The 17,715-nt window shown below is 38.5% G+C and overlaps 3 protein-coding genes across 5 annotated transcripts; 1 reads left to right on the top strand and 2 right to left on the bottom strand.

Annotated features, from left to right (window-relative positions):
* Positions 1-35: 35 nt before the first annotated feature.
* On the bottom strand, positions 36-3,453 carry LOC111793320 (membrane-anchored ubiquitin-fold protein 4-like). 2 transcript variants are annotated; one of them, XM_023675158.1, is made up of 4 exons: positions 3,192-3,453; positions 2,723-2,922; positions 695-865; positions 36-396 (listed from the first exon to the last, which is right to left on the bottom strand). In XM_023675158.1, the coding sequence occupies exons 2-4, from the start codon at positions 2,850-2,852 to the stop codon at positions 341-343; spliced, it is 357 nt and encodes a 118-aa protein (XP_023530926.1). In that variant the 5' UTR covers positions 2,853-2,922; positions 3,192-3,453; the 3' UTR covers positions 36-340. The 2 variants fall into 2 exon arrangements, with proteins under 2 accessions (XP_023530926.1, XP_023530927.1); XM_023675159.1 differs by having other exon boundaries at positions 2,723-2,877; positions 3,192-3,425.
* Positions 3,454-4,886: 1,433 nt separating this feature from the next.
* Positions 4,887-5,506, bottom strand: LOC111793321 (glutaredoxin-C1-like). Its single transcript, XM_023675160.1, has one exon. It carries the CDS (start codon positions 5,486-5,488, stop codon positions 5,132-5,134), a length of 357 nt encoding a protein of 118 aa, XP_023530928.1. The 5' UTR covers positions 5,489-5,506; the 3' UTR covers positions 4,887-5,131.
* Positions 5,507-13,660: 8,154 nt separating this feature from the next.
* Positions 13,661-17,630, top strand: LOC111793315 (probable protein S-acyltransferase 7). Of its 2 annotated transcripts, none has more exons than XM_023675151.1 (6): positions 13,661-13,797; positions 13,982-14,155; positions 15,037-15,219; positions 15,913-16,209; positions 16,375-16,608; positions 16,766-17,630. In XM_023675151.1, the coding sequence occupies exons 2-6, from the start codon at positions 14,057-14,059 to the stop codon at positions 17,300-17,302; spliced, it is 1,350 nt and encodes a 449-aa protein (XP_023530919.1). In that variant the 5' UTR covers positions 13,661-13,797; positions 13,982-14,056; the 3' UTR covers positions 17,303-17,630. The 2 variants fall into 2 exon arrangements, with proteins under 2 accessions (XP_023530919.1, XP_023530920.1); XM_023675152.1 differs by having other exon boundaries at positions 13,971-14,155.
* Positions 17,631-17,715: the final 85 nt, after the last annotated feature.

Raw genomic sequence — 17,715 nt, 5'->3', positions numbered from 1 at the left:
TAGCAGTAGGTTGAGTTCGAGCTGAGTTCCGACAGTTGACATACAAATCTCAGGATCAAGTTGATCCCCCCATTTCTTTCTGTAAAAATAATTTTGAAACAATCAAAACTGCCTACATTACATACTTCGGACTATTACTGATTCTATAGATTCACACGATATATATTCGAGTCACGCAGGATCGACCTGAAGAGAACTATGTAATTCTCAGGGATGGGGACTTTGTTCTATAGTGATATTATTCTATTTTGCTACTACACATTTCTGTTACCCCACTAGGTTGGCTGGCTGGCTGGCGTTATCCTCGCTTCAAGCTTCCTGGCGATTGATACCGACCTTCCTACAATATGGAACACGAACATACGTTTTTTCTTGGGGTCTCGTCAATCTTCTTTTCTGTAGAGGATAACAAATTACGTCACAGTCGTTGCATAGGGAGCAAACAAATATTCATTACATCCAATGCTATAAAATTTAGGCTTTTCCTTCCAGTTTTCCTCGAGATTTTAAAACGCATCTAATAGGGAGAGGTTTCCACACCCTTATAAGGAAGGTGTAGCATTTACAAATATGAAATCAGGAGCATCTCACCATCCAAATCTCAAATATGAAATATCTCTGTGTTCTTAACGACCAAATCCGAATACTATAAGATGTTGGCTATTTCTCAATAGAAAATCTAGCTATTAGGTACCTGTTTTTGCTTTTGCTATAGTTGGCTGCACCACAACATGCATAGTGATAACTCCTCTAGGCAGATCCCCGAAAGGCACTCGACATTGACCAACAGTCTTGTTGTTTTCTAAAACCTTACCAGCATTTATGAGTTTTATGTCATTTGCTGCCTTGGGTACAACTTTCTTATCTACACAATACAAACATTTAGAGTAGTTAGGTGCATGCAGTTGAACAAAAAATTGAAGTAACTCAAAGAAAGGCAAAAAAACAATCTAGAGGAAGGAAATTCTTATCCCATTTTTGTAAAATACTCCTCTCTAAACCGGACACCGTGTAGTATCATCTTGAAACAAGTTAATCTCCACCTTTCTTGTGAGATCCCACATTGGTTGGGGAGAACGAAACATTTTTTAGAAGGGTGTGGAAACCTCTCCCTATGAGAGCCAAAACGGAAAGCTAAAGAGGACAATATCTGCTAGCGAGGGCTTGGGGCTATTTCAAATGGTATCAGAGCTAGACATCGAGCGATGTGCCAGCGAGAAGGTTGAGCCCCAAAGGGGGTTGGACATGAGACAGTGTGCCAGCAAGGATGCTGGGCCCCGAAAGGAGGTGGATTGGGGAGTCCCATGTCGATTGGAGAAGGGAACGAGTGCCAGCAAGGACGCTGAGACTCGAAAGGGGGTGGATTGTGAGATCCCACATCGGTTAGAGAGGAGAACGAAACATTCTTTATAACGGTGTGGAAACCTCTCCCTAACAGAGGTGTTTTAAAAACCTTGATGGGAATCCCAAAAGGAAAAGCTCAAAAAGGACAATATCTCCCGCTACTCAGAAATTTAAAGCACGAGACATAATAACTTAAAAGTGGACTGATTCTAATAGCATTTCAACTCATTCAGCTACAGAAGGAAAAAGTAAAGATAAAGCTAGATGAATTCTCACTCTTTCGTAACTAATTAGGCCTTCGAGAAAACGTTCCGCTAGTAGATATTATCCTCTTTGGACTTTCCCTTTCGAGCTTCCCCTCAATGTTTTTAAACATTATCTGCTGGGGAGAGGTTTCCACACCGTATAAAGCATGTTTCGTTCCCCTCTTCCAACCGATATGGGATCTCACAATCCACCCCCTTCGGGGCCCAACGTCCTCGCTAGAACTCGTTCCTCTCTCCAATCGATGTGGGATCTCACAATCCACCCCCACCCTTTGGAGCCCAACGTTCTCGCTGGCACTCGTTCTCTCCAATCGATGTAGGACCCCCCAATCCACCGCTTTAGAGCCCAACATCTTCGCTGGCATTCGTTCCTCTCTCAATCGACGTCGGATCTCACACTTTCACTCTTACATGTGTTCTCTTCCACAACTTAGAGTTGAAAGCAACATAAGGGAGACACGATCAGTTAATTCTTCTCAAAAACCACGCCTGCCAATACGCATAAAGCGTATAAGCGTACTCTAACTAAGTTCTGAGTTGAGCTGCTTCAGGCCTCCCAAGTCAATAAATTGTTAACACAGTAAGAGTGATAACAAGTCAAATGTGCCAACCATTTAACAGTTTCATACAACAATCCACAAACCAGAAAAACCACAAGAAAAAAGCAAGGCTAATAAGTAATAACCGTTAGATGAACACGACTCTCCACAATAGTATGATACTAAGTGTAGGACATGACTCTGATACCATGTTAGATGAACACAACTCTCCACAATAGTATGATACTAAGTGTAGGACATGGCTCTGATACCATGTTAGATGAACACGACTCTCCACAATAGTATGATACTAAGTGTAGGACAGGGCTCTCATACCATGTTAGATGAACACGACTCTCTACAATAGTATGATACTAAGTTTAAGGCATGACTCTGATACCATGTTAGATGAACACGACACTCCACAATAGTATGATATTGTCCACTTTGAGCATACACTCTCGTGGCTTTACTTTGTACTTTCCCAAAAGGCCTCGTGCCAATGGAGAGAATATTCCCTAAATTAGGGGACGGATTTCATCATCCAACAATAACATGGTCGAACTCCCATACCTTTAGGCCAATCTGCAACAATCTTCTCCTTAACTATGGCTATAGTTGAAGTTGGGGAATAACGATATGGACCAATATCCGATCCATCATACAGTCGGAACTTCAACTCGATCAAATCCTCGTCCGGCATTTGATCTCTACCAATAAATCACCACCTTCATCTCCGAAAAAAGAGGAAACAAGCAAGCGCTATCAAATACCTAAACCAAGAACAAAAAAAAAAACAGCGAATACTCAAACCGGCCGTCCCGAAGAAAGAGCAAACAAAAACAAGCTCGAACAGTAATAAACTCAGCCAAATCACTAAACAAAACTATACAACAAACATCAAGAACCAAAAAAAACGAGTTCGGATTCCACAGAAACGAAACCGATCGATCAAGATGAACCGAAATAAAGAGTTATCGATTCAATCCGTTTCAATTTCGTAAACATAATGCGTCGGAAAGGAACGAGATGAAGGGAATACCTGAGAAACGGAGATGTGGAGAGGGAGATGTAAGGAACCAGAAGGTTTATCGTTTTGGTGGAGAGATTGTTGAGAGAAACGTTAAAGAATCGCAGGAAGAGATCTTGAAATAAGAAAGAACCCTAGAATTTGCTCCGATCGTAAACTATTTTGTCCATCTTCTTCTTCTGATTCTGATTCTGATTCTTCTGATGATTTGGTTTTTCTGCGCTGAGTTTTGATTTTCATTGGCTCCCAACTTCCGTTATCTATTCCATTTTCGTTTGGATGATAACAATAAATCTAAAAAAATTGATTGATTAATTTTTTAATTCAACAATTTCATAAATTCAAATTCTTTCGTTTCTTTTGCAAAGGCCTAGATGACAGTGAGTAGATATTGTCCTCAATGGGCTTTCCAGCTTTAAAACGCATCTGAAGGTTTCCACACATTTATAAATAGTGCTAGTAGATATTGTCTTCGATGGGCTTTTCCTTTCGGATTTCCCCTCAGGCTTTAAAACGGTCTTCGATGGGCTTTTCCTTTCGGGTTTCCCCTCATGCTTTAAAACGCGTCTGCTAGGGGAAGGTTTCCATACCTTTATAAATGGTGGTTTGTTCTCCTCCTCAACCAACGTGGGACATCACAATCCACCCCCTTCGGGTCCCAGCGTCCTCGCTGACACTCTTTCCTTCCTCCAATCAATGTGGGACCGCCCCAAATCCATCCCCTTTGGGGCCAGCATACTTATTGGCATACCGCCTCGTGTCTACCTCCTTTGGGGAACAACGAGAAGGCCGACACATCGTTCGGTGTCTAGCTTTGATACCATTTGTAACAGCCAAGATTCATCGCTAGCAGATATTTTCCTCTTTGGGCTTTCCCTTTTGGGTTTTCCCTCAAGCTTTAAAATGCGCTAGGGGAAGGTTTCCACACCTTTATAAATTGTGGTTTGTTCTCCTCCTCAACCGATGTGGGATCGCCCCAAATCCACCCCCTTTGGGGCCTAGCATCCTTATTGGCACATCGCCTCGTGTCTACCCCGCTTCCGGGAATAACCTCCTCACTGACACANAGCCCAGATTCATCGCTAGCAGATATTGTCCTCGGCTTTTCCTTTCGGGTTTCCCCTCAAGCTTTAAAATGCTTTTGGTAGGGAAAAGTTTCTACACTCTTATAAATGATGGTTTGTTCTTCTCCCTAACCAATATGGGACATCACATCATAGTGTCAATATAAGCATAGGAGTACACGGATTGAGTTCGAACAATTTTTTAGACCAACCTGAAATTTTTAGCTACTTCCTCTCCTTTCACTTCTGCACCTCGGAGTCTCTAACAAGTAAAATAATAAAAAACACCAAAATTTTAAAATTTAAATTAAATAGAAAATATATTTTTAAAAAACAATTCATATCCAATAAACCGACAAACATGATTCAAATTTTGATCTAATAAACCAAGCTTAAAGTTAGACTGCGGTTATGGCTATTGGAAGTTCAGTTGACCCAATTCAAACCCAAATAATGTTTTAAGTTTTCTCGACTTAAGTCAAGTTGGGTTTTGAGCTCGTATTGCTTAGTTCGACCAACGAGCTGACGTAATGATAAAATTAACTCAAATATAGAAAGTACTTCAGTTTTATTCTAACCCGAATGTCGTTACACAAATACACTTAATCCTAATATAAAAAAGTTGTGAGCGTCAAACGTGAAAGAATTTAGTTCGGATAGCCGTGGTAAAACTCTCTTGATTTCAGATGTCAACGGAATCCTTTGGTGTCAAACAAATAAGTTGTGAGTTTCGAATCTAAATCATTATCAATTTTGACGGGTTGAAGAATAATTTGCTCGATACACAAACAGAAATGAAAATTTCATACTCGAAAAACTCGAGAAACGAACACAACTCATTATTACAAACACCCAATTCACAATAAACATAACACAATCTAAAATTCTTCAGAGCCAAAGAGCGCCAGCATCTTTGAGGAGAGGGACAAGGGAGCCATTGATATGAGAGGCCATGACTCTATCCATGGAGCCAACAAGTTTCCCGCCGATGAAGACGGCGGGAACGGCAGGGGAGGAGCTTCCCATTAACCGCATCAACGCCTTCTCGATCTCCTTCCCTCTCGGGTCCTCATCGAGCTCGTAAACTGTAGGGTTAACTCCCATTCCACAAAACAGCCGCTTCACAGCGTGACACATGCAACACGAGCTCATACTAAACATGACCACCGCGTTCTCCGCCGCCATCCGCTCTATCCGCCACAACGGGTCGTTCCCCGAGTACGATTGCTTTGCTTGGTGCTGCATTTTGAATGAGAGAAGAAGAAGAAGAAGGCAAAGAAAAGCAAGTGAGGAGAAAAGGATCGGAGGGAATTGTATTTATAGATATTCCTAAATTTAATATTTTAATTTTCTTTTCATCATAATTACTTAAAAAAAAATTATAATATGAGCGTAAATTAACGTCCTTCCTAGACTCGAGTCTCCCTTTACTCACAACAGAGGAACCGTCCTCACCAGACAGACGAACTGTAATATGTAGACTCGGGTCTCTCTTACCTACAACGGAGGAGCTGCCCCACCAGACAAACGCTCTTGTACAAAAAAAAAATAATAGCTGACGAAATAAAAACAATAATTACGTAATTATTTAACAAAAAAATATATATATTTTAAAAATAGTATCCAATTATAAGAATTATTTTAAAATTTTAAAAATAATAAATATTAATTTATAATTTTTTAAAAAATTATATATAGGGAGGATATTTATAATTTGTTTAAAATTAATTATTAAGGGAAAATATTGGAATAAAAAAGTGGGCCCCACTACGTCTAGTCGTGACCTGGACACAGAATAAAACGGAGCGTTTTATTTTACTCTTTAAATTTTATTTTATTTTCTCGAATATAATTTTATTCATGATTTCACTACACAAAACTTTTTTTTTTTGTTTATTTTTAAATTTTTTTTAAGTCAACTTCTTAATATAATTAATATTAGGGAATAATAACATTATGTTAAACGAAAAAAATAGGTCATTTTAATCGAGCGAGAGTAAAAGCTCAATGTAATAAGTGAATGAGTCGGTTGTTTATCTATTCACGAGTCTTCAGTTCTAGTCTAGACTTTCGCACCCGAGAAAGTTCTTGCACAAACCCTACTCAGGCAAGGTTTAACATTTTTTTTTTTGTCGTTTTCGATAACCTGATCGGTCTATGTGAGATCCTACATCGGTTGTAAAGGGGAAAGAAATATTCCTTATAAGGGTGTGGAAACCTCTCCCTAATAGACGCGTTTTAAAATTGTGAGACTAACGATGATACGTAACGGGCTAAAACGGACAATATTTGCTAGTGATGAGCTTGAGCTGTTACAAATGGTATCAGAGCTAAACATCGTACGGTGTGCTAACGAGTATGCTGGTCTCAAGGGGGTGGATTGTAAGATCTTATATCAGTTGGAGAGGGGAACGAAACATTTCTTATAAGGATGTGGAAACTTCTAAAAGTAAACGCGTTTTAAAACCGTGAGGCTGACGACAATACGTTTCGGGCAAAAGCGGACAATATCTGCTGGGTGTGAGTTTGGGTTGTTACATGTCCTAAGCTACGTGATACTTTGTATTTGGACTCGGTTGTGTGAATACTTCGTGTCCCAATTGACAAGACATCCCCTTTTTCCTTACCATACATTTGAACCCTAATGAAATCATCAAATATACTAAACAAAATAGGGAAATAAGTCAAGTAGGATATACAATTAATAGGGATTGGAGATGTTCAATTCAAGAAATTTGGTGACGATTCGAAAAATTCAATCAATCGAGTTTCGATGGGACACTATGCATGATTTGAACCGATACATGGTTCTTAGCTCCTAAGCTGACCTAAGTTGCACGATAGTGAAATCACGTTGGATTTGAGAACATAAGATATAATGGGTATCACGTAAAATGGTCGAGTCGAATGCTACTGTAAAAAAAAAAAAAGAATCGTTTTTTGAAGCTTCGATGGGACACTATGCATGATTTGAACCGATACATGGTTCTTAGCTCCTAAGCTGACCTAAGTTGCACGATAGTGAAATCACGTTGGATTTGAGAACATAAGATATAATGGGTATCACGTAAAATGGTCGAGTCGAATGCTACTGTAAAAACAAACAAGAAAAAGAATCGCTTTTTGATTCTCGTGAAACTATTAATAGTTTAAAGTGAAAAACCACCTTCGATCTTAGGACTTGACAGATGTGAAAGGACACGACGCAAATTGTTTTGATGGATCGAGGGTAATAACTCAAGCTCACCACTAATAGATATTGTCCACTTTGGCCCGTTACGTATCGTTGTCGGCCTTATGGTTTTAAAACGCGTCTACTAGGGAGAGGTTTTCATACCAAGGAATGTATCGTTTTCCTCTCTAATCGATGTGAGATCTCACAATCCACCCTCTTAGGGTCCCAGCGTCCTTGCTGGCATACTGCCTAGTGTCGGGCTCTGATACCATTTTTAACAGCCCAAACCCACCACTAACGGATATTGTCCGCTTTAACCTGTTACGTATCACCGTTAGCCTTACGAAAACGCGTCTACTAGGGAGAGGTTTCCACATCCTTATAAGGAATGTTTCGTTCTCCTCTCTAATCGATGTGGGATCTCACAATCCACCTCTCTTGGGAGCCCAACATCCTCACAGACACACCGCTCGTGTCTGACTCTGATACCATTTATAACAACTCAAGTCAACCGCTAGTAGATATTGTCCACTTTGGCCCACTACATAACGTCGTCAGCCTCACGATTTTAAAACATGTCTACTAGGGAGAGGTTTCCACACCCCTATAAGGAATGTTTCGTTCTCCTCTCTCACCAATGTGGGATCTCACAATCCACCTCTCTTGGGAGCCCAACATCCTCACCGACACACAATCCAGTGTCTGACTCTAATATCATTTATAACACAACTCAAGTCCAATCCACTTTGCCCTGTTACGTAACATCGTCAGCCTCACGGTTTTAAAACGCGTCTACCAGGGAGAGGTTTCCAAACCTTGAGGGGAAGCCCGAAAGGGAAAGCCCAAAGAGGACAATATCGGCTAGTGGTGGGTCTACGTCGTTACATCTTTTCTCCAATCCTCGATCAAACTTGCATTCTCCAGGCGCTATGAAATGGGGGTCTTTACTTTGCCTATCGTATGTATTGACTTGGGTTCGTGCAGAACCAAAGAGATATCAAAGTATAGTCGGTCGAGTGCCACACAAGAGCAAACATCAGCTCAAAGCGAACAATCTAGACTTCCCCCTTTCTCGCTCTTTTCGACCTTCGGCTAATTTGTTTTCTTTGACTACCATTTTGCCTTCAATGTTAACCGAGTTTCCGTATTCATAGTTACAAGTTTTCTTATACCAAACTCTCGTTAAATTAGTTTGAGAAGTTCGTGAACTAGTTCGAGTACTTATATAGTCATATAAGACCCATAAAATATTTTTTTGAACCCAATTCTAAAAATGTGCACATGGGTTTGCACCTCGTCCCGTTTACGTATTGTGTAACACCTCAAGCCCATTATATTACGTATGAGTTATAACTGAATTTGACGGCCTATTATATATCGTCGTCAGCCTCACGAATTTAAAACGTGCCTATTAAGGAGAAGTTTTCGGTATGAATTAATTATTGTACGAAAGCAAAATACTTTATTCCTTAATAACAAATGGGCCCAAAAATTCTATGTTATTTCCATTATTTATGAGTATATTGCATGTGAATATTAATGATATGATTAGAAAGGAAAGAAAATGACGTATTATTTGCTATTCCAAACACTTTTCGAACGTCGTTCGTATTAAAGATCAAAGTTATTATCGGAATCGTCACGTCGTTTTAGGTTAACGTCGAGTTAATTTTTGTTTCAATATTCTATCGGGATTTTTACTCTAAAAGTAAATTAAAACGTTTACGAATGGTGAATAGTAATATTGTAACGTTTAAAAATATTTATCGTTATCGATACTTTATCAATATGTTGATCAGTATGTTGAAGAATGAACGTTTCGTTCATGCTGTAGAAGAATTGGAATCGACTTTAGAATTAAACAAAACTAAAGGTTAATAATCTTATATTAAATAATTATTGAGAAAGTTATCACGAGTTTTTTATCTTTCTTGCTCCAGCTCGATTCGAGAGGTATCTAGAGAATTCTTCCGATGTACATATAGCTCAACTCAAGTGTCCGGCTCTTAAAGAATCTTTGTCAAATCTAGAATAATATTAATTCTATGTATTTTTTTAACCATTTGCTTGCATAATCTCGAGAACTTTTTATGTCAGGTGAGTTAAAGCATATTTTAGTTAAAAATTTATAACAAAAGTGACGGTCACGCACCGGGTAGAACATGGACCAAAACATGCTCGAAAAAGAAAACTCACTGACATCGAACGAATCTGGTGCGTCCAAATTTGCAACGCTAAAAATTGTTGGAATCGAACAAAACGTCTGAACGTCTATCTCCCTCGATTTTTTAAGCATGACGAAAGCTAATGTTCGCATTTTATCGACTAAATTTATGAGTGAAAATCGAATGGAAGTGATTGTGAGGCGAAATATTTGACCAAATTCTACAAATGAACAACGTACGGTGTAAAATTAGAGTCCAAAAGCAAACCGAGTGATTTGACTTGTATTATATGGAGTACTTTGAAAAAGAAATTTGCTTTCGTGAACTACAATCAAAAGTAAATTCTCTATATCCCGGGATAGGGTATCACTATTTAAAACACGTTCCATTAGAGACGTTTATTTAACCTGTGGGGCTCCCGCCTCAAATAGGATGGAGAATCTTCGTTTAAACGGTTAATAAGGAAGTGAGTGGGAAGAAGTTTTTTCTAATTAGCTAAATAGGGTTGGAGACTGAGATTATATTCTTAAAAGTAATTGTAACGGCTCAGGCCCACCGTGTCACAACCTAATTATGAAGAGAGTAGGTTGTGACCCTCACGTTGCAACAAGAGAAGAGGGGACCCTCAAGTGGCACCCATCCGACCACGCGAGGGCCTAGACGAGTACCATGATGCGATCGAGAAGAACGGTGCATCATCTAACACACCACACGAAGTGGGCATTGAAGACAAGTTGAGACATAAACAAGATAGAGACATCAAATAGACATGAGGGGCAAAGATAGGCTTGTTGAAGGATTGGGTAGGGTCTGGGCCTAAACCTCGAAAGTTGGATGTGTCGCAGATGATTGAACATGCACGCGCAAGAGGTGAAGATAAACCTAGCCTAAGGTCTGACGAAGCCACAAAGCCGGGGCGAAAAAATATATATGGGGCTTAATTCCCCTTAAGGTTGGTCGTGAGTGTGTCAGGATCATGACGCCGCACGGTAAAAAATGTAGGACCGTGACACACCGCTAGCAGATATTGTCCTCTTTAGGCTTTCCCTTTCGTGTTTTTCCTCAAAGTTTTTTTAAACGGGTCTGCTAGGGAGAGGTTTCCACACCCTTATAAATGGTATTTCGTTTTCTTCCCCAACCGATGTGAGACCCCACCCAATCGCCCAATGAAGACAATATCTGCTAGCAGTGGACCTGGGCCATTACAAATAGTATAAGAGCAAGACACCGGGCAATGTGCCAGCGAGGAGGTTGTTTCCTGAAGGGGGTAGACATGAGGCGGTGTGCCAGTAAGGACGCTGGACCTCGAAGGTGGGAGGATTTGGCGTGGGTCCCACACCGATTGGAGAAAGGAACAAGTGTCAACGAGAACGTTGGGCCGTAAAGGGGAATAGATTGTGAGATCCCTAATTAGTTCGGGAGGAGAACGAAACATCCTTTATAAAAGGGTGTGAAAACCTCTCCTTAACATAAGCGTTTTAAAAACTTTGAGGGAAAGTCCGAAAAGAAAAGTCTAAAAAGGACAACATCGGCTAGCGGTGGGTCTGGACCGTTACAGTAATTTTTAATGGAAGGTAAAATTTGAAAATAAATAAATAGGTGATTGTAATAATAGGGAAGTTACTGTACCCCAAATCAAATTAAAATGTATAATATCAAATTAAAGTCTTTGTCATACATAATAGTTACAAATTACATTAAACACTATCAAATTATAATTAATAAAATATGATATTAAATTATTAAGTATTTTCTATTTGAGACAGCAAAATGACGACTCGAAATATATAATAATATTAAAATTAACCAATTAATAATAAAGTCAACTAATAATAATTAAAATTAAAATATACTTAGACACAATAATATTATGGTTATTTAATAATAATTTAATATAAGACTTGACTTTGGTAAATTAATGTTAATATTATTTTAGAATTTGTCAATATTATTAACTAAGTAATTGAGTCCTTAATTTACCTATATCATATACTTATTATATTTTTATTCAATTTAATTGTTTTGTCAAATGCTACTCGGTAAAATATAAAATTTAGACCGAGCATTCGACGAACCTGAACTACCTAATCCATACAATAAATTTTATGTTGGGTTAGTTTTTTTTTTTTTTCGATTTGGGTTGGGTCAAATGTTTGAAAAGTCAAAATTTGGGTCGGTTCACGGATGACATGTTTTTTGTCGGGTTAACACAAAATAAGGTTACAACCCAACCCAACTCTACCCTGAAGAAATATTTGACGTTTGTAACTGATGTTAGTGATGTGTTGTGATTGAATGTTTGATATTTGAATTTTATGAGATTTTAGTTATTAATGTAACGTGGATAAATGATTTTTTTAAATAATTAAATTAAATAAAAACCCGACCATCAAACTTAACCCAACTTAAAAATAGACGTTGAATTGGGTTAGATTGACAGTTGACCCGTGCTATCCAAGATTGTCCTCTTTGGGTTTTTCTTTTTGGGTTTTCTCTCAAGGTTTTTAAAACGCGCCGGTTAGGGAGAAGTTTTCACGCTCTTATAAAGAATGTTTCGTTTCCCGAACCAACCGATGTGGGATCTCACAGTCCACCCCCCTTTGAAGCCCAGCATTGTCGCTGACACTCGTTTCCTTCTCCAATCGATGTGGAATCTTCCAATACACTCCCTTTTGGAGCCCAACGTCCACTGCGGGCACTTGTTCTTCTCTTCAATCAATGTGGGATCTCACATGAATGAACCGATACCACGTCAGAATAAAAGCTATCTTGAGGGTATGATGACTAAGAAAGATTTTAAGGAAGTGAAAGTTATGCATATACTAACAAGGTGCACCTTCTTTCTCGGAGACTCAATAATAGATACTTCATGGTTAAAACGTGATTTACCTACGCAATTCTGTGTTGGTTTGTGTAAATAATTTTCACTCTCAGATGAGACGTAATAAAATTTTATTCAATAAAAACCTAATATCAAGTCATAGATGGGACGTTTTATTTTTATAATTATCATTAATTATTGTTATTGTCATTATTATCACATTTGTTGAGTTACGTCGAAATCCCGACATGCTTCATTTTTCTTTAACACGATAAAACATACCACAATCAAATAAACGACTATTTATATAAGTTCGCCTAAAAAAAATACTCATAATCCGTCTTCAACCTAGGTACCACAAAATTGACGACCTAAATTCTCTACTGCATATCTCAACATTTCTTAGACATCATGCTCTTCTGTCATCATTTCCTCATTTAGACGACCTAAAACACAAGGCTATATATCGGATAAACAACAAAAGTCGTACGTCAGCTGGGACTTTGTGTCAATGACATGACTCTTAAAAACACATTTTGGTTCAAGTAGTAGTGTCGTAGCTCGATGAAATTCTCCCATGATGTCTCAAAAGGTAACTTTAAGTTCGTGGACCAGTGACATAACTCTTTATGATAACCTATATGTTTTGTTTTTTTTACTACACGGCTCATCTTCTCCCTTTCTCCATTCCTTCAGTCTATATATGAGCCGTCAATAAAAACACAACGATACAAATTATAACATATTTTATGACAATGTGAGTATAGCTCAACTAGTAAAACATCATTATTTAGGTCAGACGTTCAAATATCTATTAAAGAATTAAAAAGTTAAAGAATTAAAATAAAATAAAATATTTTAAAGCTGAAAGGATAATAATAAATAAATAAATAAATAAATAAAGTGTGAATAATTATTGTAAAAAAGGTGCTTTGAAAATTAAATATTAAATGCAACTAAAGGCGCAGCTGGGAAGTTTATTATTACTTGCATTTGAAAAAAATAATAATAAAATAAAATAAATATTTTGAAAAAAGAAAATAATAAATAAAATAACTGACTTGTTCAATTCAAGCCACCACATGACTGGAATTTTCAGCTCAAATCTCCGGTTCAATCCATCCGACCGGACCAACCCGGTTCGTCCCGACTTTGCCCTACCCAATAAGAATCCGACACGTCGCGATTTCGCACTGTAAAGCAATTACTCGTACAATTTTTTCCCTCTTTCTCTCTCCTCTTCTTCTTCTTCTCGCTCACCAAAAAGCAGGCTATAGCAGAGAGATTCTAGAGAGAGAAATAGAAACCCTTGATTTTTCAATGTCCAAACCCTTCATTTCCTTGTCGCTGTACTCCGATTGACCTTCTCACAGCTCCCGGGGAAATCATAAGGGTAAGAGTTTCATTTTCCTTTCAGATTTGCTTCTGTAACTGCCGGCTTCCGCTTCCGGCCGCCGGAAATTTCGGCTGGAGTATTCCAGCTCCTTTTGTACTTGTTTTCCTTTCTTGTTTCTTTGATCTGATTTTTGCGGTTTGTTTTGTTAAGTCTGGCTTATTTGGTTTTAGTTTGTTTGTAGGATCTCCCGTTTAAGCTCCGAGAGTTGAGGATTCGAGGAGAGAGTTCATAAGATTTTAACTAGACTAATACAGAGATGTATGTGGTTCCTCCACCACAACGATCTGATCCGCTTTCTGGATCCTCTGGCGGTTCTACTGATTTACGAGTTTTCCAAGCTTGGAAAGGAAGCAATGTGAGTCGTGATTTCCATCTGTTTTTGTTTAGATTACTCGTTAATTTCTTGTTTTCAATTCGTTTTTGTGCTTTGTTTTAGCTTAATCGGTTCCTTGCTAGCGTCACCAATTTTTTTACACATTTAACATTACTTTTAGTTCTGGTTTCTTATGAATCTTGTATATACTGTGAAGAACCTGCTATGGCGAAATTCTGAGGGATGTCTACCACTGAGCCTTTCTTACGCCCTTTTTTTACATTTAGAAGCTTTACAGAACCACACGAAGTTACTAATCGACTCGTTTTGTATATGATCAATACTAATACAATGAAGAAGATGAAGTTTAACTGCAAATACAAGAGGATTACAAATAAAAAATCTAGTGCAAAAAGAAAGACAGTACATAAACAAATACCAGCTCTGGAAAGGCTGCTCAGTTGCATAAATTCCCCTTGTAGGCTTTTGTCCTTGCGAATGTAATATTGTTGGTGGTTGTATGTGTGTAAGAAGTCGGCCGAGTATCAGCTCGTTTCTATAGGATCTTTGGATATGTGGTGAAGTTGTAGGATGGCTTAGATAGCGTCTTTACGACCGTTTTTTTCAATCTTGAAGATGTGGATGGTTTGATTTAAGTTGCAAAGTATGCCTGTTATGAAGCCTCATGGTCTGAATTTTCTATTTACATGTATTATTTTCCCTATTCCATAACTTGCATTCATTGTTTTCACCACGAAGCATGTATCATCCACGATAGTTTAGTGATCGCTCAATGGCTATGGATACTCTTTCACATCTTCTTTGACATTTTAATGATCAGTGTGGGTTATAAAATATAATAGGAATTGTTTTTATATACTGCCGAGTTGTTTAATATTCTGTTTCTGTTTATTCTTCTGCAGATTTTCTTCCTCCAAGGAAGGTTCATTTTCGGACCAGATGTTCGGTCATTGGCGCTGACAATATTTCTTATTGTTGCTCCTGTTTCCATTTTCTGTGCATTTGTTGCCAGGAAACTGATGGATGACTTTTCTGGGGATTGGGGAATATCAATATTGGTTGTTGCTGTTGTATTTACAGTCTTTGTGAGTGTTATCCTTCTAACTCCATATTTCTCCATAAAATTTCTTCAATCAATTTGGATCGTATCGTTTCCATGTGGGTTTTGGTTCGGAATGTTTTGTATGCAAGTTACATTTGCTAGCTTAAGTAACAATAAGTTGCGATGCCGTCCGTCTCCATCTTATGGATGATTTTACTCTCCGTTATGGCATATAATTGTTTTGATGCTTTTAAGTTCTCCAAGCTATCCTTTCAATCCTAACATTGCAGACAAGAAACAATATTGGTTGAAGGTGGTTTTCAAGCTTGAATTGAATGCCTAATAAGCTTGGTTAACTTGCCTGTGGCATTGTTATTACAGGATGACTATTTGTTGACTGTTGCTCTAGTGTTTGCATGTCCATCTGCTGAGTGAGGAGTCGGTAGTAAACTCGATTATATGAGCGACCTATAACTCTCCTACAAGTTTGGTCACTTAAATGTAACTTAAAGCTACTTTAGATTTGAAATGTGATGAATGTTAGAACTGCGTTGCATATATGATATAGATGGATGCTTTTTTAGCTACTGAGATTCAGTGATTTATGAACGTGATGAGTGTTGGACAGTTCAACAAAGAATAGCAAGCATAATTATTTATACTATTGTTGTTGTGCTCTGCTCTCAATGCATTGTTTCTTGATGTTTTTTGATTCTAATTATATGCTTTATTCTAGATTTTAGTCCTCCTGCTGCTTACCTCTGGAAGAGATCCCGGAATAATTCCACGGAATGCACACCCGCCCGAACCTGAACCCTATGAGGGTGGTGTTGATACGGGATCTGGACAAACTCCCCCATTACGATTGCCTCGTATAAAGGAAGTAGAAGTCAATGGAATCACTGTTAAGATCAAGTATTGTGACACTTGCATGCTTTATCGACCTCCTCGCTGCTCGCACTGTTCAATTTGCAATAACTGTGTGGAAAGATTTGATCATCATTGTCCTTGGGTCGGGCAGTGTATTGGTCTGGTAAGAGTTCTTTTCATTAAAACCTTGGATTCCTGTTCATCTTGTCAGTTTCTTGTTAAGCTCTCTATTTTAAAGCTTTTTATAGTCTTCTTCTCTAACATGGAGTTTTGTGGGTCTTCTATTTTTTTCTCTTTGAACTCTCTCCGCTTGTCGATGTGATTGCAGAGAAACTATCGATTCTTCTTCATGTTCGTTTTCTCAACGACTCTTCTTTGCATATACGTGTTTTCGTTCTGCTGGGTATACATCCGACGGATTATGTCAGCAGAGGAAACATCCATCTGGAAAGCGATGATCAAGACTCCTGCTTCCATTGTGCTGATTGTTTATACTTTCATCTCAATGTGGTTCGTTGGTGGCCTTTCTGCTTTCCATTTATATCTCATCAGTACAAATCAGGTAAGCATCCTCTGCAACTTCTAAACGAAACTTTCTAGAGATCGATCAAATGATAAAGAACGAGAATTCTTGGTTCAGTTCTCCACCTTAACGATAGAAAAAAGTATTGATCAAATTCTTCGCATTTTTTACCCATTTGAGCTGGCTTAATTTGCAGACTACCTATGAGAATTTTAGATATCGTTATGATAGAAGAGCCAACCCATACAACAAAGGAGTGTTGGACAACTTCAAGGAAATCTTTTGCTCCAGCATTCCTGCCTCCAAGAACAACTTCAGAGCAACTGTGCCTAAAGAGCCTGTTTTACCTCCAACCCGACTCGGAACCAGTGGTTTTATGAGTCCAAATGTAGGCAAAGGGGTAGAGGACATTGAAATGGGCAGGAAAACAGTATGGGGAGACATGAATTCTGGTGCCGATCCATTTGATGGGCAACCTCAGATCAGCGAGCGGTCAAGCGTAAAAGAAGGCAAATTTGGTGAAGTATCTCCAGATATTAGAACTGCAGTTGACGAAGCTATTGAACGTGGTGGATTACATCCGAGACGATCGAGTTGGGGAAGGAAAAGCGGAAGCTGGGACATGTCGCCTGAAGTTGTTGCCTTGGCAGCAAGAGGTAGTGAAAATCATGCTGCAGGGAGCAGCAGCAGTGGCAACTTGATGGTGGACAATCGAGAAACACGCGATCATTGATAAACTTGTAAACAGATTTAGAGGTTATATGAAACAAAAAAAAGGATTGGAGAGAAACCAACTTTTAGAGTCCAATTTTATGGGTTTGAAATGGGATTTGTTGAGGTTTTTCAGGGTTTGTGATTCAGCTTCCACATTAAAGTTTATGTGCAAATGCAATATGCAAGGAAGGTGAGAAAGGGGGACTTGGATTTGGCAGATGTAAATGTTGATTTGGGTGTGTTCTAATTGTATGAGTGAGTTTTTTTCTCCAATTCTGATTTTTCTACCTCATTTGTGGAATCAATTAGCCCATTGTGTAATGCATTTGTGAAATTAGTGTGCTAAATTAGCAGCTTCTCTTCTTATTCATTTGTGTTTTTGAGTTCACGATTGCTGTTGGAGATCAAATCATCGAGTTCGCAAATAGACAT

This window comes from Cucurbita pepo, chromosome LG04, assembly GCF_002806865.2.
Source record: "Cucurbita pepo subsp. pepo cultivar mu-cu-16 chromosome LG04, ASM280686v2, whole genome shotgun sequence".
Lineage (NCBI taxonomy): Eukaryota > Viridiplantae > Streptophyta > Magnoliopsida > Cucurbitales > Cucurbitaceae > Cucurbita > Cucurbita pepo.
This window is presented reverse-complemented; position numbering and strand designations above follow the sequence as displayed.